The sequence below is a fragment of the Tiliqua scincoides genome, chromosome 1, assembly GCF_035046505.1.
Source record: "Tiliqua scincoides isolate rTilSci1 chromosome 1, rTilSci1.hap2, whole genome shotgun sequence".
Lineage (NCBI taxonomy): Eukaryota > Metazoa > Chordata > Lepidosauria > Squamata > Scincidae > Tiliqua > Tiliqua scincoides.
The window spans coordinates 232,373,680-232,398,769 of NC_089821.1; the positions used below are offsets into that span (position 1 = coordinate 232,373,680).

Genomic DNA, 25,090 nt, shown 5'->3' on the forward strand with positions numbered 1-25,090 from the left:
GCTGGGCGATGTAGTCTCCGAGGTTCCTCTGCGGGGGCGGGGCTCGGGGTGCTGGAAAGCGCGCGCGGCTTGAACCGAGTTCTGCAGGTTTCCGCGCCCTGCCGCTGCTCTGGCTGAGAAGACCCGACCGGGCTGCGGGGTGGCTGCTGCTGCTGCTGTCAACGTTCTATCCTCTTCCCCCCGAAGGTGCTGGAACTGGGTAGGGGAGCTGATCGGCGGTGGGAGTGGGGTGCAGAGGGGCTGGCTCCGGACTCCCCTGCGCGGGTGCGTCTTCCGCCCTGGAGGGAGGGGGCCTCTTAGCAGGTGGGGGTGGTGGTGTCGAATGTTGAATGACTGATGAGCTCCAGGCAGAGCAGCTGGGAACCCTGCGTGCCCAGTGGGGCCCCCCCCCCCATTGATTAGGGTGCATCAGCAGTGTGGCTTTCCTATTACCAATCATCGGTCTTGCTGCAGTGGTTCCCAAACTTTGTAGCACCGGGACCCACCGGGACTCACTCCATTAGGACCCAGCTAGCTCCAGAAAACTTTTAAAAAGTGATCTAGAAAGAAATATTTTTCTTTATTTCCAAGCAATGTTTTATTTATGAATTTATTTACTTGCCAAACCCCCTCCCCCTAAAAAAAAAAAAAAAAAACTTGATCCATTTCGCATAATGAGGCAGCCCTAGTGAACAGCCTGCAAGGCTTGGGGGGCTTAGAGCCCAGCCTATGCAGGTCTATTCAGAAGTAAATCCGATTGCAGGCAATGGGGCTTACTCCCAAGTAAGTATGGATAGGACTGCAGCCTGAGACTCCAATCTTATGCATGTCTACTCAGAAGTAAGTCCTCCCAGGTAAGTGTGGATAGGATTGCAGCATTAGGACCCAGTCCTATGTATGTCTACTCAGAAGTAAGTCCCATTAGTTTGCAAACTGCAGGAGCTCAGCTCTTTTGCAGGGCAGTGAGCAGCTATCTTATTTTTGAATAGCCTCAGGTCTTGAGGCAGTTAGTAGTTGGCAACCTTCAGTCTCGAAAGACTATGGTATCGTGCTCTGAGGCAGTTAGATATCTGATATTTCCATCACCTGTGTTTTCATATGGACTCACAACAGATTTGCAGCCTGGCTGTAGCCACCTCAAAAGCAAGTCCTCTTGCATTTAATGGCACTTTCTTCCAGGAAAGCATGATCTATTTAGTGCTGAGGCCTAATGCTACAACCCCGGCCTGCTTAACAGTGTTGGATTGCTGCTGACAGTCTGCAATGTTATGCATGCTTTCCTGGGAGTAAGCCCCATTGGAAACAATGGAATTTACTTCTGAGAAGACAAGCATAGGATTGTGCTCTCAGCTAGGCAGCTATCAGTGCAAAGTGGTATTGCGGGGTGGGCAAACTTTCAATTTTAGAACCTTAACAATTGTATAGAAGAGGAAATTTCAGCAGGTGCAGCTTGTCATCTCTACCAAAATAAGTAAATAATAGCACAGTAGCTACTGTTTTCCCAGGGATCATGCTATTGGCAATGCTCTACCAATCTGGGTCAGGTAGCATTTGACAGCTCATGAAGCTAGAGGTTACATGAAGGCAGAAATAGAAAGAGGTGGCTTGAACAAGAGATTCTCCTCTCCCATCACCCCCATGGAGTTATAATAATAGTTCAGAAGCTCCCAATATCACGATATCCCCACATAGAAAGCATTTCTCATTATTACTTATGAAGCATCATAAATTTTTATGGTCCTTTACAATGAAAGAGAAGACCTGTTCCTGCCCTAAGGGGCTCACAGTCTAAAATACACACAGGTAGACAACAACAGAAGAAATCAGGAATGGTGCCTAGGAAGAAGAGAAGGAATATGTTAATATTTCATGTATGCTTACGTATGTCAATCTGGGGACTGTTGACTCCTTGGGTGTGCTCCAATTTACATTAGATCTGCTCCTACTGCCTTCAGATGGGTAACACTGGGTTTGCCTTGTAGAAAGTGGGTTTTTCAAGCTGGGTGTGTCCCGAATCTATAGCTATTCTTTCTACCTGCAAGGTATTTTTTTTTCCTTTTGTGCAATATCTTGTCTAGTGAAGGATTTAATTTTAGTAACAAACTGGGTTTATATTGCTTTGTGTTTCCTTTCTAGTGCCTTAATTCTGTTTAAAGTGCAGCCATGGGAATCCACGGTTTGCTCCAGTTTATCAAAGAGGCTGCTGAACCTGCCCACGTCAAGAAGTACAAAGGACAAGTTGTCGCTGTGGACACTTACTGCTGGCTGCACAAAGGAGCTTATGCATGTTCTGAAAAGCTGGCCAAAGGAGAACCCACTGATCAGTATGTTCAGAGCAATTCCACTGGCAAAATTGATATGGGTCAATATAAGGGATGTCTTTTTGTATAAGTCACAGAGCAGGTGAATTGTGTGCTCTTCTTGGGTAATTAGATTGTGAACTATAGTCTTTAAATTAAAGACTAGTGTGCATGTATTCTGTGATCTGGGTAAACACAATGTGCTGTCAAATGTCTGAATTGTTCATTTTGATGTTGCTTTTAACATTGTTGGCAAAGTCTTGTGACAGGCAGTTAAAATCCAATTTATACAATTGGATTATAGAAGCCTATTTCCTCAGTCTTCTTTAGTTGCTGATTTTAAAGTCATACAAAAGAGGAAACAAAGTAGAATGCTTACCTTGTCAGAAACCTTTAAAATTCTGTATTTGATGTTCAGAGAGCATAGTTGGTTCATGTCATTTTCACTATGTGTCCAATTGTGCTTATGAGACAGCAATGCCATTGCAACTTCAGCTGGTCCACAAGATTGGGATGAAGTTCTGGTATTGTTGGAAAGTCAAAGGAAATTCACCTTTATTTAATTGGGTTTCCTCTAGGTCAGTATTTCCCAAAGGGCCCAATCCTATCCAACTTTCCAGCACTAATGCAGCCATGCTAGTGGGGTGTGTGTGGCATCCTGTGGTGGGAGAGCAGTCATGAAGGCCTCTTCAAGGTAAGGGAATATTTGTTTATGGTGTATTATGGCTGCATTATGGCTGCTTCGGCACTGGAAGGGTGGATAGGATTTGGCCCAATGTGTACTGGTTGGAACCCAGGAGTTCCCTGAGACTCCATTAGGACTGTAAAAGGCTGTGGAGATTGAAAAACTTGAGGACCACTGCTCTAGGTATTTTATGTTTTGGTGTTAAGAAGGACACTGTGCTTGGTGGTGATTGTTGTGCTCCTTTTTTCAGATATGTAGCTTACTGCATGAAACTTGTTGATATGCTTCTGTCATTTGGGGTCAAACCAATTCTGGTATTTGATGGATGTACCCTGCCTTCCAAAAAGGAAGTTGAAAAGTCACGAAGAGAGTAAGTCACTCTACATTTTGTAGGTTGCTGGGTATGGAGGAACTCTAGAAATGCAAATTATACAATCAATACTGTTTTTAAAATTTCTTATACAGTTTTCTGAGTAGCTCTGAGTCCTTATAAGTGCAGCACTGTACTCATTCACTCTACAAAGGCAGTGGTGGACTGGGATATAAGAGCCCAATCCTGAGCTCGACATGCCAGCTTAGTGGCAGTGTACACCATTGCAAATGTGCCATAAAGCATGTTTGCAAGGGTTAGCACTGGCTGAGCACCAGAGCTGGCCCAGCACAAGCCTTCACTGGGCCAGTGCTGGTGGGAAGTCAGCAGTCTGCCACCTGGTAGGGAGAGGGTGAGGGGAAGGCGAGGAGGGGGAAGTGGGAGGAGGTTCCACTGGATCCTGAGCCCCATGTTAGGCTGCATGACCTGATACAGGGCTCTCTTGATTCTGCCAGCTGCAAAGCCACTACAGAATCAAGTAGCCCCATTGTGGGGCAACTTCCATAACCCGAGGTAAGGGGATGAAAGTCCTCTTCCCCTGAGGAGCTGCCTGGTTGTACTTGGGGATGCCGCGGTAGCCATTTTGGCACTGTAGCAGCCCTGCACTCCAGGCAGCTCAGGATTGGACTGTAAGAGTGCTTTAAATTGTGCAGAATTTGTACATCTTCTTCCTGAATAAAAACTGCAAAGGACATCTTGATATGTTTAATGAGAGCTTACTTTAGAAGATGGAACAGTACTAACCTCAAGGGCACTTAGCTCTGGACCCCAGTGCAATCTTCCATGTTCAGAATGTGAAATCTGATTCTATATACGGTGAGCTGTGTTTTAGCTTGATTGTTACAAAAACGTCCAATATTGTACACATTGGATGGGGTCCAAAAGTCCACATGTGAAGCAGCTACTTCTCGTACTCCAGGGCTTCTCGGGCTACCCTTCTTGCTATACAAGTTTCTCCCAGTATCTGTGGAATTGCTTATCTGCGGTTCCCCCTGCCTCACTTCCCACAGCCCCCTTTGCCCATTATCTTTGTTTGGAAGTTCCCAGGATGTGGTATGCTTGCAAGTCTGGGTTGGGTGGCTAAACAAGGTGCTATTTGTCATGCAATGTTCCAAGTCAAGGCTTCTCAGAAGCCTGCCGGCTGGGGTGTGAATGTTGCTCCAAAGAAACAAAATGTGGCATTTCACTCACAGGCCCGTGGGCTCTGATGCTCTCTTGTCATTAGCTCAAGCAAAGCAACACAAGAATGGCCTGGATCACGCTCTCCCAGCATGCAGCCAGCACCATGAATGTGTATATAATGAGTATATGTACTCATGCCAGCACCATGAATGTGTATATAAATGAGTCAGGCAACACCTGCTCATCCTTCGAACTCCTTGAGGGCCAAATCCTATCCAACTTCCCAGCACTGATGCAGCCGCATTGCGCCCCCGAGGTAAGGAAAGAAATGTTCCTGTACCTTAGGGAGGCCTCTGTGACTGCCACCCCACCTTAGGGATGCAGCACATGCCCTATTGGCATAGCTGTATCAGCACTGGATAGTTTGATAGGATTGACCCTGAGTGACCTTGGGTCAGTGACTCGTTCACAGCCCAACATACCTTATAGGATTGTTGTGAGGATAGAAACAGTGGGGTGGGTAGTGGTGGTGGTTTAAATTATGAGAAGATGGCTGAGAAGATGGATTTTTTTTGCTGCCCTGAAGGAAACGGCAGACCAATCTCCTGAAGGGGAAGCAGCTGCTCCGAGAAGGAAAGTTGTCGGAAGCCAGAGAATGTTTTGCCCGTAGCGTAAATATTACACACGCTATGGCCCATGAAGTTATTAAAGTAAGTAGCATATTTTGGTGTCTGCTCTCACCTTCCCGCCCCCGTTTTCAAATATGCATGTATATTTCTTTGTAGAATATTTGTCTTTTGTATAACTTTAAAGTTTATATTACCCAGAGTTTAGAGTGAGCCTAGTGACCTAGTTACATGTTATGCTAATCTCAGCATTTATTCTGCGAACATCACGCATTGTTTAAAGTGCTGCATCTTTTTCACACTCTCAAGAACTTTAAAATATTTATAAGAATAGAGGCTTAGTTACACCTTTCCCTCTTTAAATGTATCTAATCCATTCATGAAAACAGCCCTTATAGTGGAAAATCTGAATAACAAGTGCAATTATTACATTAATTTCAATGGGAAAAATTCTAACTTGTTCAAAAGCCGTTCCAAGTTCACCCCAAAATCACCCTAAATGCATAACATTTATTCTAGTTCTCTGCATGTTTAATAACATCGTACAGCATCAATAAAGCGTTAAACGTTGACGATTAAAATGTTTCAAAAGTTCTAGCATCTCAAAAAGATTTTTATCACCTTTAGTTGCAAATGCAGAAAGGTGCAGAAGAGAGTGACCAGAATGATTGCTGGGGTGGGGCACCTCCCTTATGAGGAAAGGCTACAGTTTTTGGGGCTCTTCAGTCTGAAAAAGGTGCCTGAGGGGAGACATGATTGAGGTGGATGCAGGGGATGGATAGAGTGGGTAGAGGGATGTTCTTTTCCCTCTCACACAACACCAGAACCAGGGGACATCCACTAAAATTGAATGCTGGGAGGTTTAGAACAGACCAAGTAAAATATTGCTTTACCCAGCATGTAATTAGTCTGTGGAACTTCTTGCCACAGGATGTGGCCTAGCCTAGATGCCTTTAAAAGAAGATTGGACAGATTTCTAGAAGAAAAATCCATCACAGGTTACAAGCCATGATGGTTATGTGTAACCTCCGAGTTTTAGAAGTAGGTTACCTCTAAATGACAGGTGCGTATATATTTATGAACTGAGTGTAATGCCTAGTTCTCACTGGTGTGGTGAATCGGTGTCTAAATAGTGGACATACTGTTCTGGAAATCTGAGGTACAGATCCCCCAAACCAAGGGAACCCAAGCTCAAATCCCTGCTCAGCCATGAAGATAAACGGGAAGAAGAACCATGTATGCCATCTGTGAATGTCCAGTTGATCATGTAGAAAGTTGTCGTGGGTTAGGTCTTCTGACATGATAAGGCTCCAATTTACCTGAACAGAAAAGGGTAAAAATTAGAAAAGAAAAGGTGTTAAAAGTGCAATACTATTATAAGGAACTAGGAGAAGGTTTAGGAAGAGGAGAGAGCACATGGTCTGCATGTAGAGGACCTCCCTGTACCGGTTCATTTCCTAATTTTGGATGGCAGGACAGGGTGCCTAAAAACCTACTATCAGTAAGAGTAACCTGTATTGGAACCAGTGGTTGAACTGAGCATGAGGCAGTGTCATATGTGAATTTGATTTGAATTTCTAATATGCTTTCCATCTTGGGTGGGGTGTGTGTGTTTTGTTTCTATACAGGCTGCTCGAGCCCAAGGAATAGATTGTATTGTTGCTCCATATGAAGCGGATGCTCAGCTAGCATACCTTAACAAGACTGGCATGGTCCAGGCTGTAATTACAGAGGATTCTGATCTCCTTGCTTTTGGGTGTAAAAAGGTAGGAAGGATCCAATCCTTAATTTCTAACAAGAGCAGTATCAAAATTCATGTCTGTATGGAAGCCCTGGAGGCATAGTGCTGGTAATCTCCTAACCAGAGTTAAGTCACTCCTCCTCATGTCTCAATAAAAAATGCAGCCCCCACAGACTCATCTGTAATTTTGCTTCTCTTTCAAGGTGTTTCTGAAAATTGACAAGTTTGGAAACGGTTTGGAAATTGATCAGACTCGGCTAGGAATGTGCAAACAGCTTGGTGATGTGTTTACAGAAGAGAAGTTCCGTTACATGTGCATTCTGTCTGGTTGTGACTACCTTCCGTCAATTCATGGTATTGGCTTAGGCAAAGCATGCAGACTACTTAAAATAGCCAACAACCCTGATATTACAAAGGTAATGCAGTATTTATTGGATCTTGTAAATAATTGCCTTGTCTTGTTCTCAAACAAAGAATCTATTTGTTTTCAAACAAAACCAGTAATCCTGTTTTCAAATCTCCCCTGGCTAGGATCAGAGAAATTACTCTGAAGGCTAGGATTGGAGAACTTGCCCAGCATGGCTCATATGGTCAGTCCAAGAAGGTCTGACTTGAGTGGGTGGAGAGGGTTGTGAATAAATCGTCAAGAGAGGGGGGTGTTGCCTAGTACCTTAAAGATGCTAGCCATTTGTCCCCCCTTTAAAAAGCCCTCTCTGCATCCCAGTTTTAGACAACTCTAGGCCAGTATCTAACCTCCCCTTTTTGGGCAAAGTGCTTGAGAGGATAGTGGTGTCCAAGTTCCAGGAAGTCTTGGAAGAAATTGATTTTTTTGGACATCAGTCAATCCAGTTTCAGACCAGGCTTTGGGACCAAAACAAGCTTGGTCATCTTGGTGGATGACCCACACCGGGGGGCTTGACAGAGGAGCTTCCCTGTTAATCCAGCTGGACTTCTGAGCAGCTTTCGACACCATTGACCATGGTGTCCTCCTGGGTCAACTCATTGAGTTCAGGCTTGGAGGCGCAGTGGTTCCACTCCTCCTTGTCTGACTGTGTTCAGGTGGTGGTGCTGGGGATTCATATTTGGAACTCTGGCCTCTGACTTGTGGAGTAATTCAGGGTTCCATTCTGTCTTATGTTTGACACCCCTGGATTAGACTATTGACCTGTACTGGATGGAGTTGGGTTCCCTCTGAAGGAAGAGGTATGCAGCCTGGGGGTCCTTCTGGATCCACAGATCCTCCTGGATCCCCAGATGACAGCTGTGGCCAGGGGAGCCTTTGCCCAGGTTTGGCTGGTGCACTGTTAGTTGGCAACCTTCAGTCTCGAAAGACTATGGTATCGCGCTCTGAAAGGTGGTTCTGGAACAGCGTCTAGTGTGGCTGAAAAGGCCGATTCGGGAGTGACAATCCCTTCCACACTGGGAGCAAGTGCAGTCTGTCCCTGGCCTGTCTCCCTGGCTATGGGCCTTCCTTCTTTGCCTCTTAGCCTCAGACTGTTGGCCAAGTGTCTCTTCAAACTGGGAAAGGCCATGTTGCACAGCCTGCCTCCAAGTGGGCCGCTCAGAGGCCAGGCTGCAGCCGTATCTGTATCGGTTGGATCTGGCTACAGTGGACCATTCCTTTGTGACATCCTGTTTAGACTGCTGTAATGAGCTCTGAGTGAGGCTTCCCCTTAAGATGGTCCAGAAATTGCAGCTAGTGTAGAGTGCGGGGGCTTGATGTCTTGACTCAGTTGAGCAACTGCTCCAATGGCTACACTGGCTGTCCATTCTGGGCCCAATTCAAGGTGATGGTACTTACCTTTAAAGCCCTATACAGCTCAGGACTGTGGTATCTGAGGGATCGTCTACTCCCTTATAATCCTGCCCATTCTCTTAGGTCATCAGAGAGGACCCTGTTCAGGGTTCCACTTCCAGGAGAAGTCAAGGGACAGAGCAAGGAACAGCTTTCTCAGTTGTGAAACCACTTGTTTGTAACTCACTACCAGAAAATCTAAAATCTGCCCCTTTGATAGAGAGATTTCAACAAACCTAAAAACATTTTTATTTACAATAGCTTTTGGGGGTGAGTAACAGTGGGATATTCCTGGTTGTTTTATCTGACCTGTTGCTTTTATTGTGTACTTATATGTTGGCTACCTTAGTATTTTTAGCTTGTGTATCACCTTTTTACCTACCACCACCCATGGGTTTTTAGAATTATTACCATTTGCTACGTGGGCTTTATAAGTTATGTTTCAGATTTGAAATGTTTAATTATTTGAATTTTATTTTGTATTCTGTCTATCAAGTATTGTAAACCGCCTTGAGCTTTTGGGAAGGCAGGATAGAAACGTCTTAAATAAATAAGTAAATAACCCGTTCATTTCTGTGCCAGGTCATTGGAAAAATGGGGCAGTACTTGAAGATGAATATATCAGTGCCAGAAGAATACATACAAGGATTTATACGTGCTAATAATACTTTCCTCTATCAGTTGGTTTTTGACCCAGTCAGAAGGTCACTTGTTCCTTTGAATACTTACGATGATGGTGTTGATCCAGAAACGCTACACTATGCTGGAAAGTATCCTTTCATCAAACAAAAGAAAAATATCAGTTGTGTGTTTTATAGTCCTTTCTTTGTCAGAGTTCTCTGGGAATCCAGACAAAATTATATACTTCTAAAGCTGCAGTCCTAGATATTTCCTTCTCTTTGTGCGCTTTAAAAAAAAAGTGCTACTGAATTCGATAGGAATTGAACTTTCTAAAGGGACCCTAGTTCAGTGGCAGAGCACAGTGTTTTGTGTGGAGAAGACTGAGGTTAAATTCCTGGTAGGCTTGGGAAAGTCCCATCTGTCTGAGACCCTGGAGGATGGCTGTCATCGGGTAGCTTTGTCAGTTCATATGTAAACTGTGGATGAGGGTATGTCCCATTGACTTCAGAGGGAGTGCTAAGCACATGCCATTCATTGAAATCAATGGCATGTAGAAGGTGTCATGGAGTCGTTCCTTTGCTTCTGTGCCAGGTGAATTGTGGAACACATTTTTAAAAGTTGGTTTAAAGAGCTGCAGAAGTGTAGTGCAGATGCTCCTGTTCATTTTTCTTTGTAGCACTTGTCTGAATAAAGAGCTACTGTTTGCATGGTTTTTGTGATGTTTTAATACAGTAGAAATGCTTTTTGTTTCCTTTTCACATTTCACGCTGTTGCATGATGCTTTTAATGGATTATCTGGGAGATGGGAATTGTTGGGAAGTAATCGCATTCCTTCCACCTGTTGAAGAACTGCTTTTTCCTCTCAACTCGATTTAACTCAGACACATCGGTGATCGAAATGCTTTTCAGATTGCCCTTGGAAACAAAGACGTCAATACAATGCAGCAGATTGATGACTACAATCCTGATGCAGCACAGGTAATGCCTTACTCTCAAAATTAGCAGGCCGGATTATCTTGCAGATCGAATGGGGAACATGAAGTGGTGCATTGCCTGGACTTTTGGGAGAACTGTCAGGCTCAAACAGACTTGGTACAGTTTTGGAGGTTGTACATTGGTTGCCAGGATTTGGAATCCTAAGAATCAAATATTGGTAATTTATAACTCTTTCTTATCAGTGAACTCTGCCTAAGGAAGCAAAGGATAAAAGTATTGGAAGAAGCTGTGCTAGATTGAAAAGGGAGCTGTTGATTTTACTTTCTTCGAAAGTCCTTGAGTGTTTCATGGAACTCTATTGTAGACGCGTGTAATGTTAGGGAGCATCAAACAGGGATTCCTGGGCCAAATCAGACACCAAAAGGGTGCTATAAGCATCACCCAAAGGCTATAGGAGAGTACATAGTATTATGGAGTTTCATGATACTGAAGGCATAGGATACCACCAACTTGCTGGAGCTAGACAAACCTGGTCTGATCACTGCCTTGATGGGCAACTATCTAGAGTCCCGTGTGTTCCACCTTGAACTCCATGATGGAAGAAAGGCAGGATCTAAATGTGGTAAATATTTCGGTAACTACCTGTCAAATCAGCAGTTCTTCCTCTGTTTTTCTTTCACCGGAGTAACAAGGATGAGAGTAAAAAGACCAGCAGCATAACAAGACAGCCACTTACGGGGAGGGGTTTGACCACCACCCTAGATCCCCCATCAGAGTCTCCCAGTTGCAAAATGAGCTGCTGATCACAGTAGTATATTGTATGGCCTTTACTATGCTTATAAAACATAATAAAAGTATACTGCTGTTTCCATGGAGCATTAGGGACTGTGGGGAAAGGAGTGTTACAAATGTGTTGGAGATATTGAGGATTAAACTTTTTAACATGTAGAAGAGCTATTAGATGCCTTTAAATAATGGCTAGAAGTATTTGAAAGAGATAGGAAACTTGTTCTTTCACAAACTGTCCTTTTGTATTAATGTTTAAATGCAGATTTTTTTTCTGGCATTTTTTTTTTTTTTTTTTTTGCATTACCAGAGCTAGAATAACATGAAATTTGAATCTGGTAGCTGAATTTTTTCTTACTAACAGTGCAAAACATTTTCTTTGTGCTTAGCTTCTAGCAAATCTTATCGGTGCTAGTAAAATAAAGTATTATTTCAATTACATTATGGCAGCGTATTGTGGTGATGTCCTTTGGTATAGCATCCAGATTATTATTATTATTATCATCATCATTATTATTTATTTGAGTGGCATAGGCTATGGTGTGTTTTAAGCTTTCCTTGGAAACAATGGATGTTTGCTCCCAAGGAGCTTTCTTTACAAAAAATAAATATTTTATGTATCTGCTAAGAGCTTAATCTGATTCACCTTTTATAATGGAGAAGCAAAGCTATGAATCTGCAACACCTGCTAATTGCTTCACATAAAAGTAAAATTAGATGTAGAGGTACTTAAAATCATTAGCAGAAGCCAATTGATGCGTGTGATAAAAAAGAACTGGGAGAAGTTTGAACATGGCTAAAGACCATTGTCCTGATTTGTTGGCTTATCACTGACTCAAAGGAACAATGAGCTTGAGTCATTCTTCCAATATGTGTTGCTTTCTGTTTTCTGTAGACCACAAGGCTAAGAAGTTGCGGCTGGAATGACAAATGTCTTGGTGAGAGGCCACCTCATTTAAAGAGTATTTGGAGTAGAGACTACAAGCCTGCTCTAACAGTCCAGAGCACCACAAATTCTGAGCTTACCTTGGAGAAACCCACAACCAGAGGTATAGAGAGGCTAGTTAACATGAAAGGACTGAAGCTTCCAAGAAAAGCACCAGTGGCAAAACGGACAAGAGATGGTATGTACGAAATCTCTAGAAACCTTATCTGTGACAAAGAAATTCCTTGTGTTAGTTTCAAATTGCGTTGACAGTGTAAGATATAAAGCTTACGCAGCATATTTTCAGTGTGTATGTCTTTCTATGACTGCTTTGAAAGAACGTGCCTCTGATGAAGTGAACTCGAGTCTGTGAAAATGTGTACCATAAATAATTTCTTAGGCTTTAAGGTGTCACAGCACTCTGTTGTGTAACACAGAGAATTCAACCTCTCCAAGAATATTTGGTGTATTTTCTTTTCTAATATTTTCATTTGGTGTAACATTTTCTCTGTTGATCACAGGAGTGGAACTTATGCTGCCAAATACAATGATGAGATTTTAAAGTCATCTGAGTATTGAATCACACGTTTATTTTGTGATGGCTTCTTTGGAAGCATTTTCCCAGAAAACTAACAGTTAAAGATTCATGGATAGACAATAGCTTGTGCAAACTTTCCTGCTTTTTCCTTGCTACAACAGCCTCTTGAGCCACCCAAAAAGTCACTCCCACAGTTTGGGGATGTGGGGTAAAATGGGGCATGGGGAGCTGCAGAGGAGGAAGGGAATTCTCCCAAATGGGGCACAAGGCTTTTCCATGAGTGGAGCACTGCTCATGTAATGTGCCTCTGCTTGGTTAGGAGGATGGCTCCACCCCACACTTTCCCAAAGGTTCCCTTGACTTTTGAGCATCACTGGCGCATCACTGGAGCTTCTGTGAGCTTCTGGAGCTCACTGGAGCTTCTGTGAGGAAGAAGAGGCATAAGAACATAAGAACAGCCCCACTGGATCAGGCCATAGGCCCATCTAGTCCAGCTTCCTGGATCTCACAGCGGCCCACCAAATGCCGCAGGGAGCACACCAGATAACAAGAGACCTCATCCTGGTGCCCTCCCTTGCATCTGGCATTCTGACATAACCCATCTCTAAAATCAGGAGGTTGCGCATACACATCATGGCTTGTACCCCATAATGAATTTTTCCTCCAGAAACTTGTCCAATCCCCTTTTAAAGGCGTCTAGGCTAGACACCAGCACCACATCCTGTGGCAAGGAGTTCCACAGACCGACCACACGCTGAGTAAAGAAATATTTTCTTTTGTCTGTCCTAACCCGCCCAACACTCAATTTTAGTGGATGTCCCCTGGTCCTGGTATTATGTGAGAGTGTAAAGAGCATCTCCCTATTCACTCTGTCCATCCCCTGCATAATTTTGTATGTCTCAATCATGTCCCCCCTCAGGCGTCTCTTTTCTAGGCTGAAGAGGCCCAAACGCCTTAGCCTTTCCTCATAAGGAAGGTGCCCCAGCCCCGAAATCATCTTAGTCGCTCTCTTTTGCACCTTTTCCATTTCCAAGGCAGAGAGGTTTGCTTGCACATGCTTCCTTGCTCCTGTAGACCTTGGGATTCATACTCGGAAACCTTTTTAATACCCTCACATCTTCATTCTAAGCACATGGTCCTGAAATTATGCCACAAGTTACACTGTGCGAGCTTTTAGGCATGCACCTGCTGTGCAAGCAGCTGTGCAGTGGCTGCCTGAGTGCTGCAGCACCTGGCTGTGATGTCACTGCTGGTTGTCAGTTGGGCAGAGAGTGCAAGTGGGTGGGTCTTGGAGAGTCAAGGAAGCCACATCTGCCAGTATGTGGCTGGACAAGGGGCTGAGTTGGAGGGACACTGCCCATAAAAACATCAAGGGAGGTGGAGGGGGTGGTTGGAGAGAGCAAGTCAGTATGAAAACTGGAGGACTGAGAAGGGACCCAAGCAGGAAGAGAAACAACTTGGGGAGAGGAGGAGCAGAGGCTGGGAGCCCGAGAGAGAGTTCAAATGGGGCAAACCTGGAGTGGTTGGAATAAATGGGAAGATCACACATAAGAACATAAGAAGAGCCCCGCTGGATCAGGCCAAAGGCCCATCTAGTCCAGCCAGTATTTCACAGTGGCCCACCAAATGCCCCAGGGAGCACACAAGACAACAGACACAACTGCATCCCAGTGCCCTCCCCTGCATCTGGCAATCGGAGGCAGCCTGCCTCTAAAACCATGAGCTTGCACGTACCTGCTATGACTTGTAACCCGTAATGAACGTTTTCTCCAGAAATTTGTCCAATCTTAAAGGCATCCAGGCAAGATGCCATCACTACTTCCTGTGGCAAAGAGTTCCACAGACTAATTACACGCTGGATAAAGAAATATTTTCTTCTGTCTGTCCTAACTCTCCCAACATTCAACTTTAGTGGATGTTCCCTGGTTCTGGTGTTAAATGAGAGGGAAAAGAGCATCTCTCTATCCACTCTGTCCATCCCCTACATAATTTTGTATGTCTCCAACATGTCCCCCCTCAGGCGCCTCTTTTCCAGACTCAAAAGCCTCAGATGTATGAGGCCCCCACCAATGAGGCAGGAGAAGGAACAAATAGACAGGAAGAATGGGTAAAGGGCAGGAAGAAATCTTGGGATGCCATTCCAGGCTGCGGGCTGTGGAAATTCTTGCCTGCAGCTCTATGGGTGGAATGATCCAGTCCTTGGAGATCCATCCCTGCAGCACCAGGTGGCCTGGGCCCTGCAATATATGCACAGGCCCCTGCCTGTATGGCAGGAGTCTCCACCTGAATGAGATTTGCTGGGACAGTGAGCCAAGGTGAAGCAACCTATCAAATTATTAAAAAGGATAATTTTTTGTATTTAGAAGAACCATTGGAAGAAGATCTGTTGAGTCAGTATTCATTTTCAAACTCAAAAAAGCCTAAGGCAGAAAGCAAGGAAGGCGATGAACATCATGAGGTTGTCGGGACAGTGTCTGTGATTAATTCTTCAAAGGACTTGGATCATCACAAAGAAAGTCCAAATTCTCAGCCAAAGCTTCGAAATAAATTTGCCCTCGCTCTGCGCAAGAAGAATGAAGAGAGTGGTGCAGTCTTTGTTCCTGGGACAAGAAGCAGGTATATTTAATGTTTATTCAGTTGTGAAATTCTTTTGACTCTTCAGATTCCCATTATTATAATTAGTAGCAGTATAGCAGATTCAATCAAAGTTAATCAAAGAACACAAATCATTTAATCAGACTCACAGTACATGGGTCTAATACACTAGGCTGCCTTCCGAAAAAATTGAAATTGGTATGTTCAAGAAATCATTGGAAGAAATAGGACTCTTGCCCTGGTAGTCAACAGATAAATGGATAGTTAATAAAAATCTTGTATTTATACCTGCTCATTTATACATTTATATTTATATTTTTATATTTAATTAGTTCTAATGCAAGTAGTATACTTTGTTTTTAGATGATGCACACTTCTGTTAACTAATGTTCTTGGTCTTTCCTGTTTGAGTGATATTGAGCTCATAAGATCTTTATTATTTTGGAGATTTTAATCATATCTTTCAGCCTCCAAAGAAGCTCCCTAAAGGGACTCACATAGAAGACAATAAGGATAAACATAAAATAAGATTTTTTTCTTTCCCTTCCTCCCAAAGCAGTGACCACTATGAGGTGGGAGGGGCACAGCCTAACAATTTATATTAGATTCCTGCATCCATGTAATAAAAGAGAACTTTATCCATTCTCCTATTGTTTTTAATCTAGTGTTTCCCAAACTGGGTCAGAACCCATCACTGGGGCACAAGCCAATTTTTGCGCTAGCTGTGGCTGTACTTGGATCGTACAGACCTGGCCATGGTGATCCACGTCACAGTGACATCGTGGTGAGATTATTGTAACGTGCTCTATGCGGGGCTTCCCTTGAAGATGGTTCGGAAACTGCAACTAGTACAGAATGCGGTGACCCGTGTGGTTACTGGAGGTAGGCAGTTTGACTCTGTTGGGCCACTTCTCCAGCAGCTGCACTGGCTGCCCATTTGTTTCCGGGCCCAATTCAAGGTGCTGGTTTTGACCTTTAAAGCCCTATACTGCTGTGGGCCAGGGTATCTTAGAGATTGCCTACTCCCATACAATCCGGCCCTTCCCCTTAGGTCATCGGAGAAGGCCTGTTTATGAGTGCCGCTGCCCAGGGAGGTACGTGGGGTGGCAGCAAAAAATAGGGCCTTCTCAGTAGTGGCACCAACACTATGGAACTCCCTCCCCCTTGATTTATGGACTGCTCCCTCTCTTGAAACTTTCCTGCGAGGCCTGAAGGCATTTCTTTTCAGACAAGCCTTCTGAGTTCCTGGCCTTTTTAACATCTTTTAACTTTTACAGGCTTGGGGCCTTCTTACAAACTGCTGCTGTCTGCTCCTTTTACATCGTTTTATCTGGTTGCTGCTTTTAAGAATGTTCTTGTTATTAATGTGTTTTTATCTTTTTAAATTCATGTTTTTAATTGTGTTTTTAACTATTATTGTAAGCCGCCTTGGGTCCCTTCGGAGAGAAAGATGGGGTACAAATGCAGTAAATAAATAAAAATAAAATAAATATCTCTAGCAGTCTTGGGAGTATAGGACCCTGATTATTTTTAATTAATAATTTATTATTATTATATAAAAGGTTTGTTTCTAGATCTCCTTTTTTTGGTCCTGTGGGTCATGATTATTGTTTTAAAAAGTGGGCCCTGGCACTAAAAAGTTCGGGAAGCACACTGTAGCTAATCTGTTTTCATGTACTTTAGGTTCTTCTGTAGAATTGTGGATGCACCTGATGATATATCAAAGGGTGAAAATTGCCAGCCATCCCAGGACAATGAGGGGGATTGTCAGTCATCTGAAGCTGAAAGTGAAGTAAGAGAAAATTGCAACCCTTGCTCAGCAGAGGCTGAAGAAATTGGGAGATCCACCTCTCCATCTTTTGGAACGATGCAGACCAGCTGTTTCAGTTGGTCTCGAAACTTTGCAGAAAGTCCTGGAACACCCAGCCCATCTCAAGGTGTAACATTGCTGAAGCAGTTTCACCGACAAGCAGCCAGCAAAGCCACAGCGCAGGATTGTAAGATGTTGGGGTCACAAGCATTAAGCCCCACAGCAAGTAACGAATCGGATGATGAACCATCGCCTTTAAAAGAACCAGGATGTTTGTTGGAACAAGAGCCTGACCAGCTGTCGCAAAGCAGCTTGAACCTTTCATCAAATTCATCAGTGACCAATGAAAAAACCATTGGTGCCAGGGTAAGCTCATTGTCCTGTGTTTCAGTTAAGCAGTTCATGAATTATCAGCAGTCTACTGCTATCCCAAAGGATCTCCTCTATGGAGAACTCGTGCAAGGAAAGCGCCCTACAGGTAGACCACAGCTGCGATACAAGGACATCTGCAAGAGGGATCTGAAGGCCTTAGGGATGGACCTCAACAAGTGGGAAACCCTGGCCTCTGAGCGGCCCGCTTGGAGGCAGGCTGTGCAGCATGGCCTTTCCCAGTTTGAAGAGACACTTTGCCAACAGTCTGAGGCTAAGAGGCAAAGAAGGAAGGCCCATAGCCAGGGAGACAGACCAGGGACAGACTGCACTTGCTCCCGGTGTGGAAGGGATTGTCACTCCCGGATTGGCCTTTTCAGCCACACTAGACGCTGTGCCAGAACCACCTTTCAGAGCGCGATACCAGAGTCTTTTGAGACTGAAGGTTGCCAATAATACTGCTATAATTGGTTTAATAGTTGGTAGCTAGGCATTTCTTCCTTCTGTTCTGATAAGGCAGAGGTTTTCAGACTGGGATGTCGCGACGCCCCAGCCTGAGGGCCTTGGCCTCTTTTCCCTTGAGGGGCGGGGGCAGGGAGGAGGCAGGGAGGAGGCAGCGGCGCAATCCCCAGGATCATGCCGCTCAGGGGGCTGCAGGGGCTTCGCTGTACTTACCAGAGCCTCCTGGGGGTGTGGGGAGGCCTGCACGACCTTCTGCAGGGCTGTCCGATGCTTCCAAAGGGAAAGTGGAGAGATCACGCCCTGCCTCCGCTAAACCGGAAGTGGAGCGCGATCGCTCCACTTTCACTTCTAACAGGGCTGCAGGGACTGGGCTGCACCCAACAGTCCCTGCAGCAGCTTTCCCTGGGTGTGGAGAGCCCTGCGCAAGCTTCTGCAGGGCTCCCCAGGTCAGCAGAAGGGAAAGTGGAGCGATCACGCTCCACTTCTGGTTTTGTGGAGCGGCGTGCGATCGCTCCACTTTCACTTCTGCTGACCTGGGGAGCCCTGCAGATGCTCGTGAGGGCTCCCCGCACCCCAGGACGGCTGCTGCAGCGACTGGGGAGTACACCCCAGTCCCTGCAGCCCCCCTGAGCAACTCAATCCTGTGGATTGCATCGCTGCCTTCCCCCCGCCCCTGCAAGTACTTACTGCAGGTTTCAAACTCCGGGAGAGTTTGAAAACCGCAGCGATAAGATATCAGATTAAGGGCAACATCTACAGTTTTTAATGTCTCTCTTTGGTGCTCTCTGAGCAGCATTACTTAGTTATTAGAACAATTCTGAATTTTGAGCTGTAATTATTTTGTATTTCTATTGTCAGGCATGTCTTGTTTTTAAACAAAAATGAAGTTCTCAGTTTAGATTAGGAATGCCAATGTGTGTTTTGATATCAGATAATTGCTGGTTTTTGTCTTTGTTTTTTAACTGAAGGAATCTGCTTGTAGGCCACAACCAGGTCGGAAGTGTCAAGTCTCTCCATTCTTTCACCCATCATGTAGGGATAAGGATAAAGTTTGCAAGAACATGGTATTTCTTTTATCTTTTACTAAATTAATAGATTCTTTTTGTTGTTTAGAGACCAGATATTCCGCTATCTTGCTGATAATAACTGAACTGTAAATCTTTAGAAGTACCATTTGTACTATTTATTGTATGACACTTTTTCTTATTCTGTCTCAAGAATTATCTCATTTATGCTCATAAGACTACTGTGATTTTGTTTGTTTGTTAAAATTAAGCACCTGCTCCTCCCTTGAGGGAAGACACTCAAGGCAGCTTATAATAAAACCACAGATTAAGCATAAAAATCAATAAAACAACCATAGTAACTGCAGCAAAAACAATTGAAGAGTGTACTCTGCAGAAAACAAATTTATAGCAGTCACTGCAAATAATAGTCCAAATGGAACAGAAAAGTCTTTTCGGCTAGCACCAAAACCCAAACAAAGCTGATACTGACCTCTAACTGGGGTGCCACCACATGGAAGGTGTTTTTACGTGTCACTGACAAACAGGCTTCCAGTAGCAGTAACACACAAGAGCCATCTCAGAAGATCTTAAGGATTGGCAGGCCTGTGTGGGTGGAGGTCCCCCTTTCCCAACTTAGGCTAAGGGTTGCTCAGGGATATTGTCCTGTTCTCCCTCTCATGGGCTCAGGAGCTAAGCCTGGGCTTTCTCGTGGTATGCGAAATGGTAGGCCATGTGCTCAAAGAATGATGTAGCATCGAAGGAACATAGTAAGATTGTCCAGTTTGTTTGGTGCAGCTCCTGACTGACAGCCCAATCCTATGAATGCCTACTCAGAAGTAAGTCTCATTAGAGTCAATGGGGCTTACTCCCAGCAAACTGTGGATAGGATTGGGCTGTGAGTGTAATGCTTACTTTCCTTTCTGCAATACAAGGTAGGCCTTGGTCTCACTGGATAAATATAGGCTAATGCTAAGAACCATTGATGAGGTTGTGCTGTGGAACAGATGGAGTCTTTTCACCACCAGTGTTGATGAGTCTCTTGAAAGATACTCCGCGGGGAGAAGGCCCTGAAAAGATTCTTTTGACTAGTACAGACCTCTTTGATTCTTCGGATTTATTTGCTTAAAGGAGGAGCCAGAAGAAGAATCTAATGAACAGCTTCAAGGACTTCTGCCTACCAGAAGTTTTTCAAGAAGTTCCTTTATATAACATTCAATGTGTTAACATAAATTCAAATAGAGTCCTGTATTCCCTAGAATAATACTGACACCTGGTGGTTATTGACATGGTCTGCAATCCTGTATGGCTTACATCTAAGTAGATGTTTTGTTAGCTCTGCTAGAATAGGTTCATTTTCCTACTTTCTATCTCTGTGTGTGCATGTATGCTCCATTAGATCTATGTCATTCTTTAGGACATCCCCTTCTTATGCTCTGGTTCTTAAATGTCAATGTGTCTATGTAGATTACAGCTTTACCATTGGCTAGCTAAGATGTGAAACCTTGGTCTGTGCAAGTTTGGAAACCCAATCTCTCTGGAGCCTTATAATGCTCTGCTAAAGTCAGCCTGAATTAGAGAGAGCCTCCACAAGTTCCTATGGATTCCTGAATCTTCTAGAGATGCAGGAATTCATAGGGCAGAAGAGCTTGACTAGCTCAACCTGATTTTCATTTCAGGACTAGGGCAGCTCACCCTTAACGTAGCTGAGTTGAGCCTGTTGTGTGTAACCACTCTTTTTCTTGTTGTGTGTTTCTCATAAATTCACTACAACATGGGAGTGAAATTGGTAGACAAAATCCTATTTGTTGCTATTTCTTAGCCACTTTGTTTACACAATGTATAATTTTTTTTTTTAATCTCCAACAAATGCTATTCTGGAACATATAGATTTGTTATTAGTAAATGGCAGGGGTCCACCATGGTGAGTGCCTTGCTGCTCTTTGGCCCCAATCCTCATCCCTGAATCTTCGCATTCAGGATTGCCCCAAAGTTGTGCACCACTTCAGAGGTGCCCCATACCTCTGAGGCTGGAAGAAAACATTGGTCTGTTTTGCTACTGCACTTTCAAGTTGTTCAAAAAGCCTGTGAAGCCTAGAAGCAAAACACACAGCCCCCCCAGAAGTCCAGCACAACTGCAGTGACAATCCCCACTGTTTTCTACATCTAACCTCATGATGCAGAGAACAGTGTGAATTGTCACTGCAGTTGTGCTGGGCTTCTGAGGCTCTCCAGGACCACTGAGGTGCAGAAGAAATGCTGTGATGATTTCTGCTTCTTGCCACATCCCTCTCCCAGCACAGTCTCCAACCCGGAGGGGAGCACTGGTGCTTGTGTTCGTGCTGCAGCACGGTGTGATTCTATGCACAATTCCCTTCCCCAGGTCCAAGCTAAAAAGGGGAGTGAGGGATTAACCCTTGTGTTTTGGAAGTGCACTTCAAGGACAGAGATCTAGTGACATGTCATAAATAAGCAACTGGCTACAATGGGGTTCTGGATTTTTCTAAAACTCAGCACTACCTTTTGTTGTGCAGTGAATTAATTGTTCCTTTGCCATACATGCAGTGTGGCCTTTATACTGGAAAGTCATAACACTGGGAGTTATTGTTATTTCTTTTTATATCTCAGGTTCCTGGATTATATAAAACTAGTTCACTGAAATCCCACCTTGTGAGAAAATGCAAGTCCTCGATGCCTGCCAAAGTCAGTGGCTTAAGCAAAAAGATGGCAAATGCCAAGAAGGAAAACTGTGACCTTGCTGAAAATAAGGCTGGGCTGCAGGTGACAATTAATGACCTCTGGAAGAGCTTCCAGTTTAAAAGGTAAATGACTTTCTTGTATCCCAGTAGGACTCTTTTCTTTTATGAGATCTCAATGATGTAACTGAAATACTGCAAAGGCTGAGGACATTGTTGTGATGAGATTATATATGACCTCTGTGCACATTAGCTTAACATCGTTCTGTTGAAATATTGCTGACGTACCTCTTAAAAGCTGACAAGCTGGTGTCCCCAGAGGCTTGGAGCTGTTGGGCTTTTGAAGAGCTGGGCTACTTCTGTTTTAGCCAACAGAGAATATTCAACAAGAATGAAATGCAGCTATCGCACAGGTTTTGTCCCCTAGTCTGTCCAAGTCCTGGTGGAAAAATTCCACTTCCTTTGTTTATTCCTAGCCACTAGTATTGCATTTGCCAAGAAGCAGACACTTTATCTTGCCTAATGAATGCTCCGTTTATTTGGAGGGAAAGGCAGGGTGTAAATCTCTTAAATAAATCTGCTCCATAAGAAATGGTGAGCCAATTAAAGAGAGATGTTTGGGAAAAAGTGGAACTTAATGGTTCTACTCTTGTTCCTTTCAGCATGTTCCTCGTCAAGGAAGAAGCTTCCTTCTTACATCGTGAGCCCCTTTACAACAGGGGACCATTTTTTCATCCCTTTTGGTGTGTAAACCATTTTTGGAACATTGTGTCAATAAGCAGTATATAAAGATAGTATTTAGTTGGGGATTTTTTAGATTACAAACAAGTTTGGACTTGTTTCCTAGTTTGTTTGTTTTTTACAAGAATTCAGTTTTGGCAAAAGTGCTTAGGAGAGATTCAGTGTCAGACCCCAATAGAGTTTTACATTTGGTTACTCCCCACTCAAGTTCTGGTGGAAAAAGTTGATCTTCCAAGTTTCATAAGAAATCATTAACCTTTCAGGGCAAGTAAAGCACCCTTTTGATTTTTTTCTGACATGCATAGCAAAGTGGTTATAGATATGAGATTCTCATTAAAACTGTTTTTAACCTCTCTATATTTTGGTTTTACTTAGCTCAGATCAGTGTCATTATGACCTTTAGGTTTTCACATCAAAGAATTTGGAGCGGCTATAGACAAAGTTCAAAGCACAATGAACCTCTTTTCCTTGGATACAGAGAGACACACTCGCATATGTGGCTATTGCGTTACTAGTGTGTCCTCTTGTTGTTCTGGTCCACTGGTCAGTTACCACCTCCTGTTGAACAAATCACCCTGCAGTTGGTTCTCTGACAGCCCATTCCTGAGCTGCCCAGCTTGCAGGGCTGCCGTGGTGCCAAAATGGCTGCTGTGATATCCTGAGTGTATGGGGCAGCCAGCGGCTGCTCCTCAGGAGAAGGGAACATTTGACACCCCCCCCCTCGTGGCCCGACATGGGGCTCTGGATCCGGCAGAGCCGACATCATTGGGTCCTGCTGCCTCGCTGCCACCCTGTGCTCTGAGCAAGCACTGGATGGCGAACTGACAGCCTCCAACTAGTGCTGTCCCAGTAGGGGCTGGCGCTGGGCCAGCTCCGGCACTGGTCTGGCGCTAACGTGCCTTACAGCATGTTTACACCAGTGTGCACCGGCAGTGAGCCAGCTCACACTGCTCTGGATTGGGCTCTGTGTCACCCCACAGTGAATGGGTGACATGACTTTTATCTCAGGTATTCTCCTGCAGGTTGCTTTCTTTCCCTGTTGATTTATCTGCACTGCCACATGCTGCTGGGAAAGAAAGCACAACTGAACGCCTTAGGTGGAACCTTCCTTCCATCTCGGGCAACATGCTGTGGGGTGCTTCATTCTTCAAGAATGTGAAAGTATATAGTACAGTCACCTCTATGGACTCTTAGTACTTTTGCATAGTAACCCTTTCTTTTAATTTTGCAGAGAGTCTGAAAGGCTGCCCTCTTGCAAGAAACCAGAGCCGTTGTCTCCAGTCAAAGATAACATCCAGCTCACTCCAGATGCAGATGATGACTGTTTCAATAAGCCTGAATTCAGTCATGCGCATCGGAAAATATTTCAGTGAACTGATGCCGCAGACCTGAACAATTTTATAGTCTCTGATTAACATAAATTCCAAACAGGTTTGGAGTAATTGCACCTCGCCAACTTGGATCAAAGTAACTCTTGTATATAATTTGAATATGACCTGTATATTTTAGTCTCATCCGATATATTGTCGGCTTCTATTTTGAAAGAAGCAAAATGGACTGTACAGTATTTGATATTGGCTTGAATAAAACAATTTGGATACAAATTATTTGCCTTTTTAAAAACAAAAAAATTAAAGCAAAAGACAAATGCTTTCAGTGAACAGTCTGGGAAGGGAAACGGGTTGAAGAATTAATGTTTTAGGCTATAAAAGTTGTGCTCATCGCTTAATCTGCAGGCCTACTTGTTCCAAACGGCTCAGGAAACGATAAAACTGAATTAATGAGCGCATGTTCTTTTGAGTATTGTGCTCTAATCCATTGCAAAGGTTGTCCAGTCCAGTTTAAAAGCAGCATGCATCACCAAGCGGAGATGGTGTCAGGGTTGCAAATAAATTTTCATGCTGTGTTGTTCAGCGACTTTATAAGACAGAACTTTACATGATCTAAAAGCACAGCAAATCTCCCCCCACCCCCCACCCCAAAAAACTCTAGAGGTTATTTCTGAATCTGATCTATGAAAAGGAAGTGACTTGCAAGGGGTTGGTGTGTGTGTGGGGGGGGATTCTATTTTGCTAGCTGCATCCATTTGGCATATAAGCAACTCATTACACAGAACCTCTCCATTAAACAGCCTGCTTACCCAGCTGCTACAGGGACAAGAATTTGTCAAGCTGTTTACAAAGCTTGCAAGTGGATAATGCCTAACTATTGGGAGAGGTAATGGAAGGCAACATTTTTTATATCAATCATTTACACGGATTTTGTGAAAATAATGTAGCTTATCGGAACGTAGATTGCTTACATGCCTACTACCTGGAGATATTTGTAATTTTCAAGCCATTACACAAATTGCTGCTGTGGCCAATGAAACAAGTGAACTTTGCATATGTAATGGATCAAGGGGCACCTTGGACATTCCCAGCTTCAAATGAATACAGAAGTGCACATGACATCCAGCCTGACTTGTGGTGCTGGGCCTTTTCTTTGGACATAACAGCAGGCATGAAGAATTGAAAACATGAGTTTCCCCAAACATTCTTCACAATATCTTACTGGATTTTCATCAGGCACAGGTCTGGCAATAATAAAATTACTAAGTTCACAATGAAGGATTGTCTCACAAGGTTGTTGATCTTTAAAACAAGGATCAGTAGAGGCACCTTGAAAGGTACTTGGGTATTTGTGTGAGGCTGCAATCAGACACATTTTCCTGGGAGTAAACCCATTGAACACAATGGGGCTTACTTCTGAGTAGGCATGTATAGGATTGTGCCCTGAGTTATGTAATGTGTAGCAGGATCATGCGAGCGCTTGCCTGTGTCAGTATTCATATTCCCCTCTTCTGCTTTGATTTGCTCCTGAACATATTTGGCTGTCCCACTGTTGACAAAATCATTCATGTTAATGCAATCCATTAATGCTTGGACTCGGCCATTGCGGCTGCCCTGACTACAAAAAGAATTTATTGCTGAGTTTCAGCTGTTTTCAT

At 43.9% G+C, this 25,090-nt stretch overlaps 1 protein-coding gene across 1 annotated transcript; it reads left to right on the top strand.

Annotated features, from left to right (window-relative positions):
* Positions 1–122: 122 nt before the first annotated feature.
* EXO1 (exonuclease 1) lies at positions 123–23,474 on the top strand. The gene is made up of 13 exons (XM_066623082.1): positions 123–186; positions 2,116–2,303; positions 3,215–3,334; positions 5,043–5,166; positions 6,711–6,848; positions 7,027–7,239; positions 9,201–9,388; positions 10,121–10,217; positions 11,857–12,085; positions 14,788–15,040; positions 16,703–17,195; positions 21,293–21,486; positions 23,333–23,474. Exons 2-13 carry the CDS (start codon positions 2,143–2,145, stop codon positions 23,472–23,474), a joined length of 2,352 nt encoding a protein of 783 aa, XP_066479179.1. The 5' UTR covers positions 123–186; positions 2,116–2,142.
* Positions 23,475–25,090: the final 1,616 nt, after the last annotated feature.

Coding starts and splice junctions, on each gene's coding strand:
- EXO1 (XM_066623082.1), top strand. CDS start 2,143: ATGGGAATCCACGGTTTGCTCCAGTTTATCAAAGAGGCTGCTGAACCT. Junction 3,335..5,042: donor GTTGAAAAGTCACGAAGAGA/GTAAGTCACTCT, acceptor GCTGCCCTGAAG/GAAACGGCAGACCAATCTCC. Junction 6,849..7,026: donor TTGCTTTTGGGTGTAAAAAG/GTAGGAAGGATC, acceptor TTCTCTTTCAAG/GTGTTTCTGAAAATTGACAA.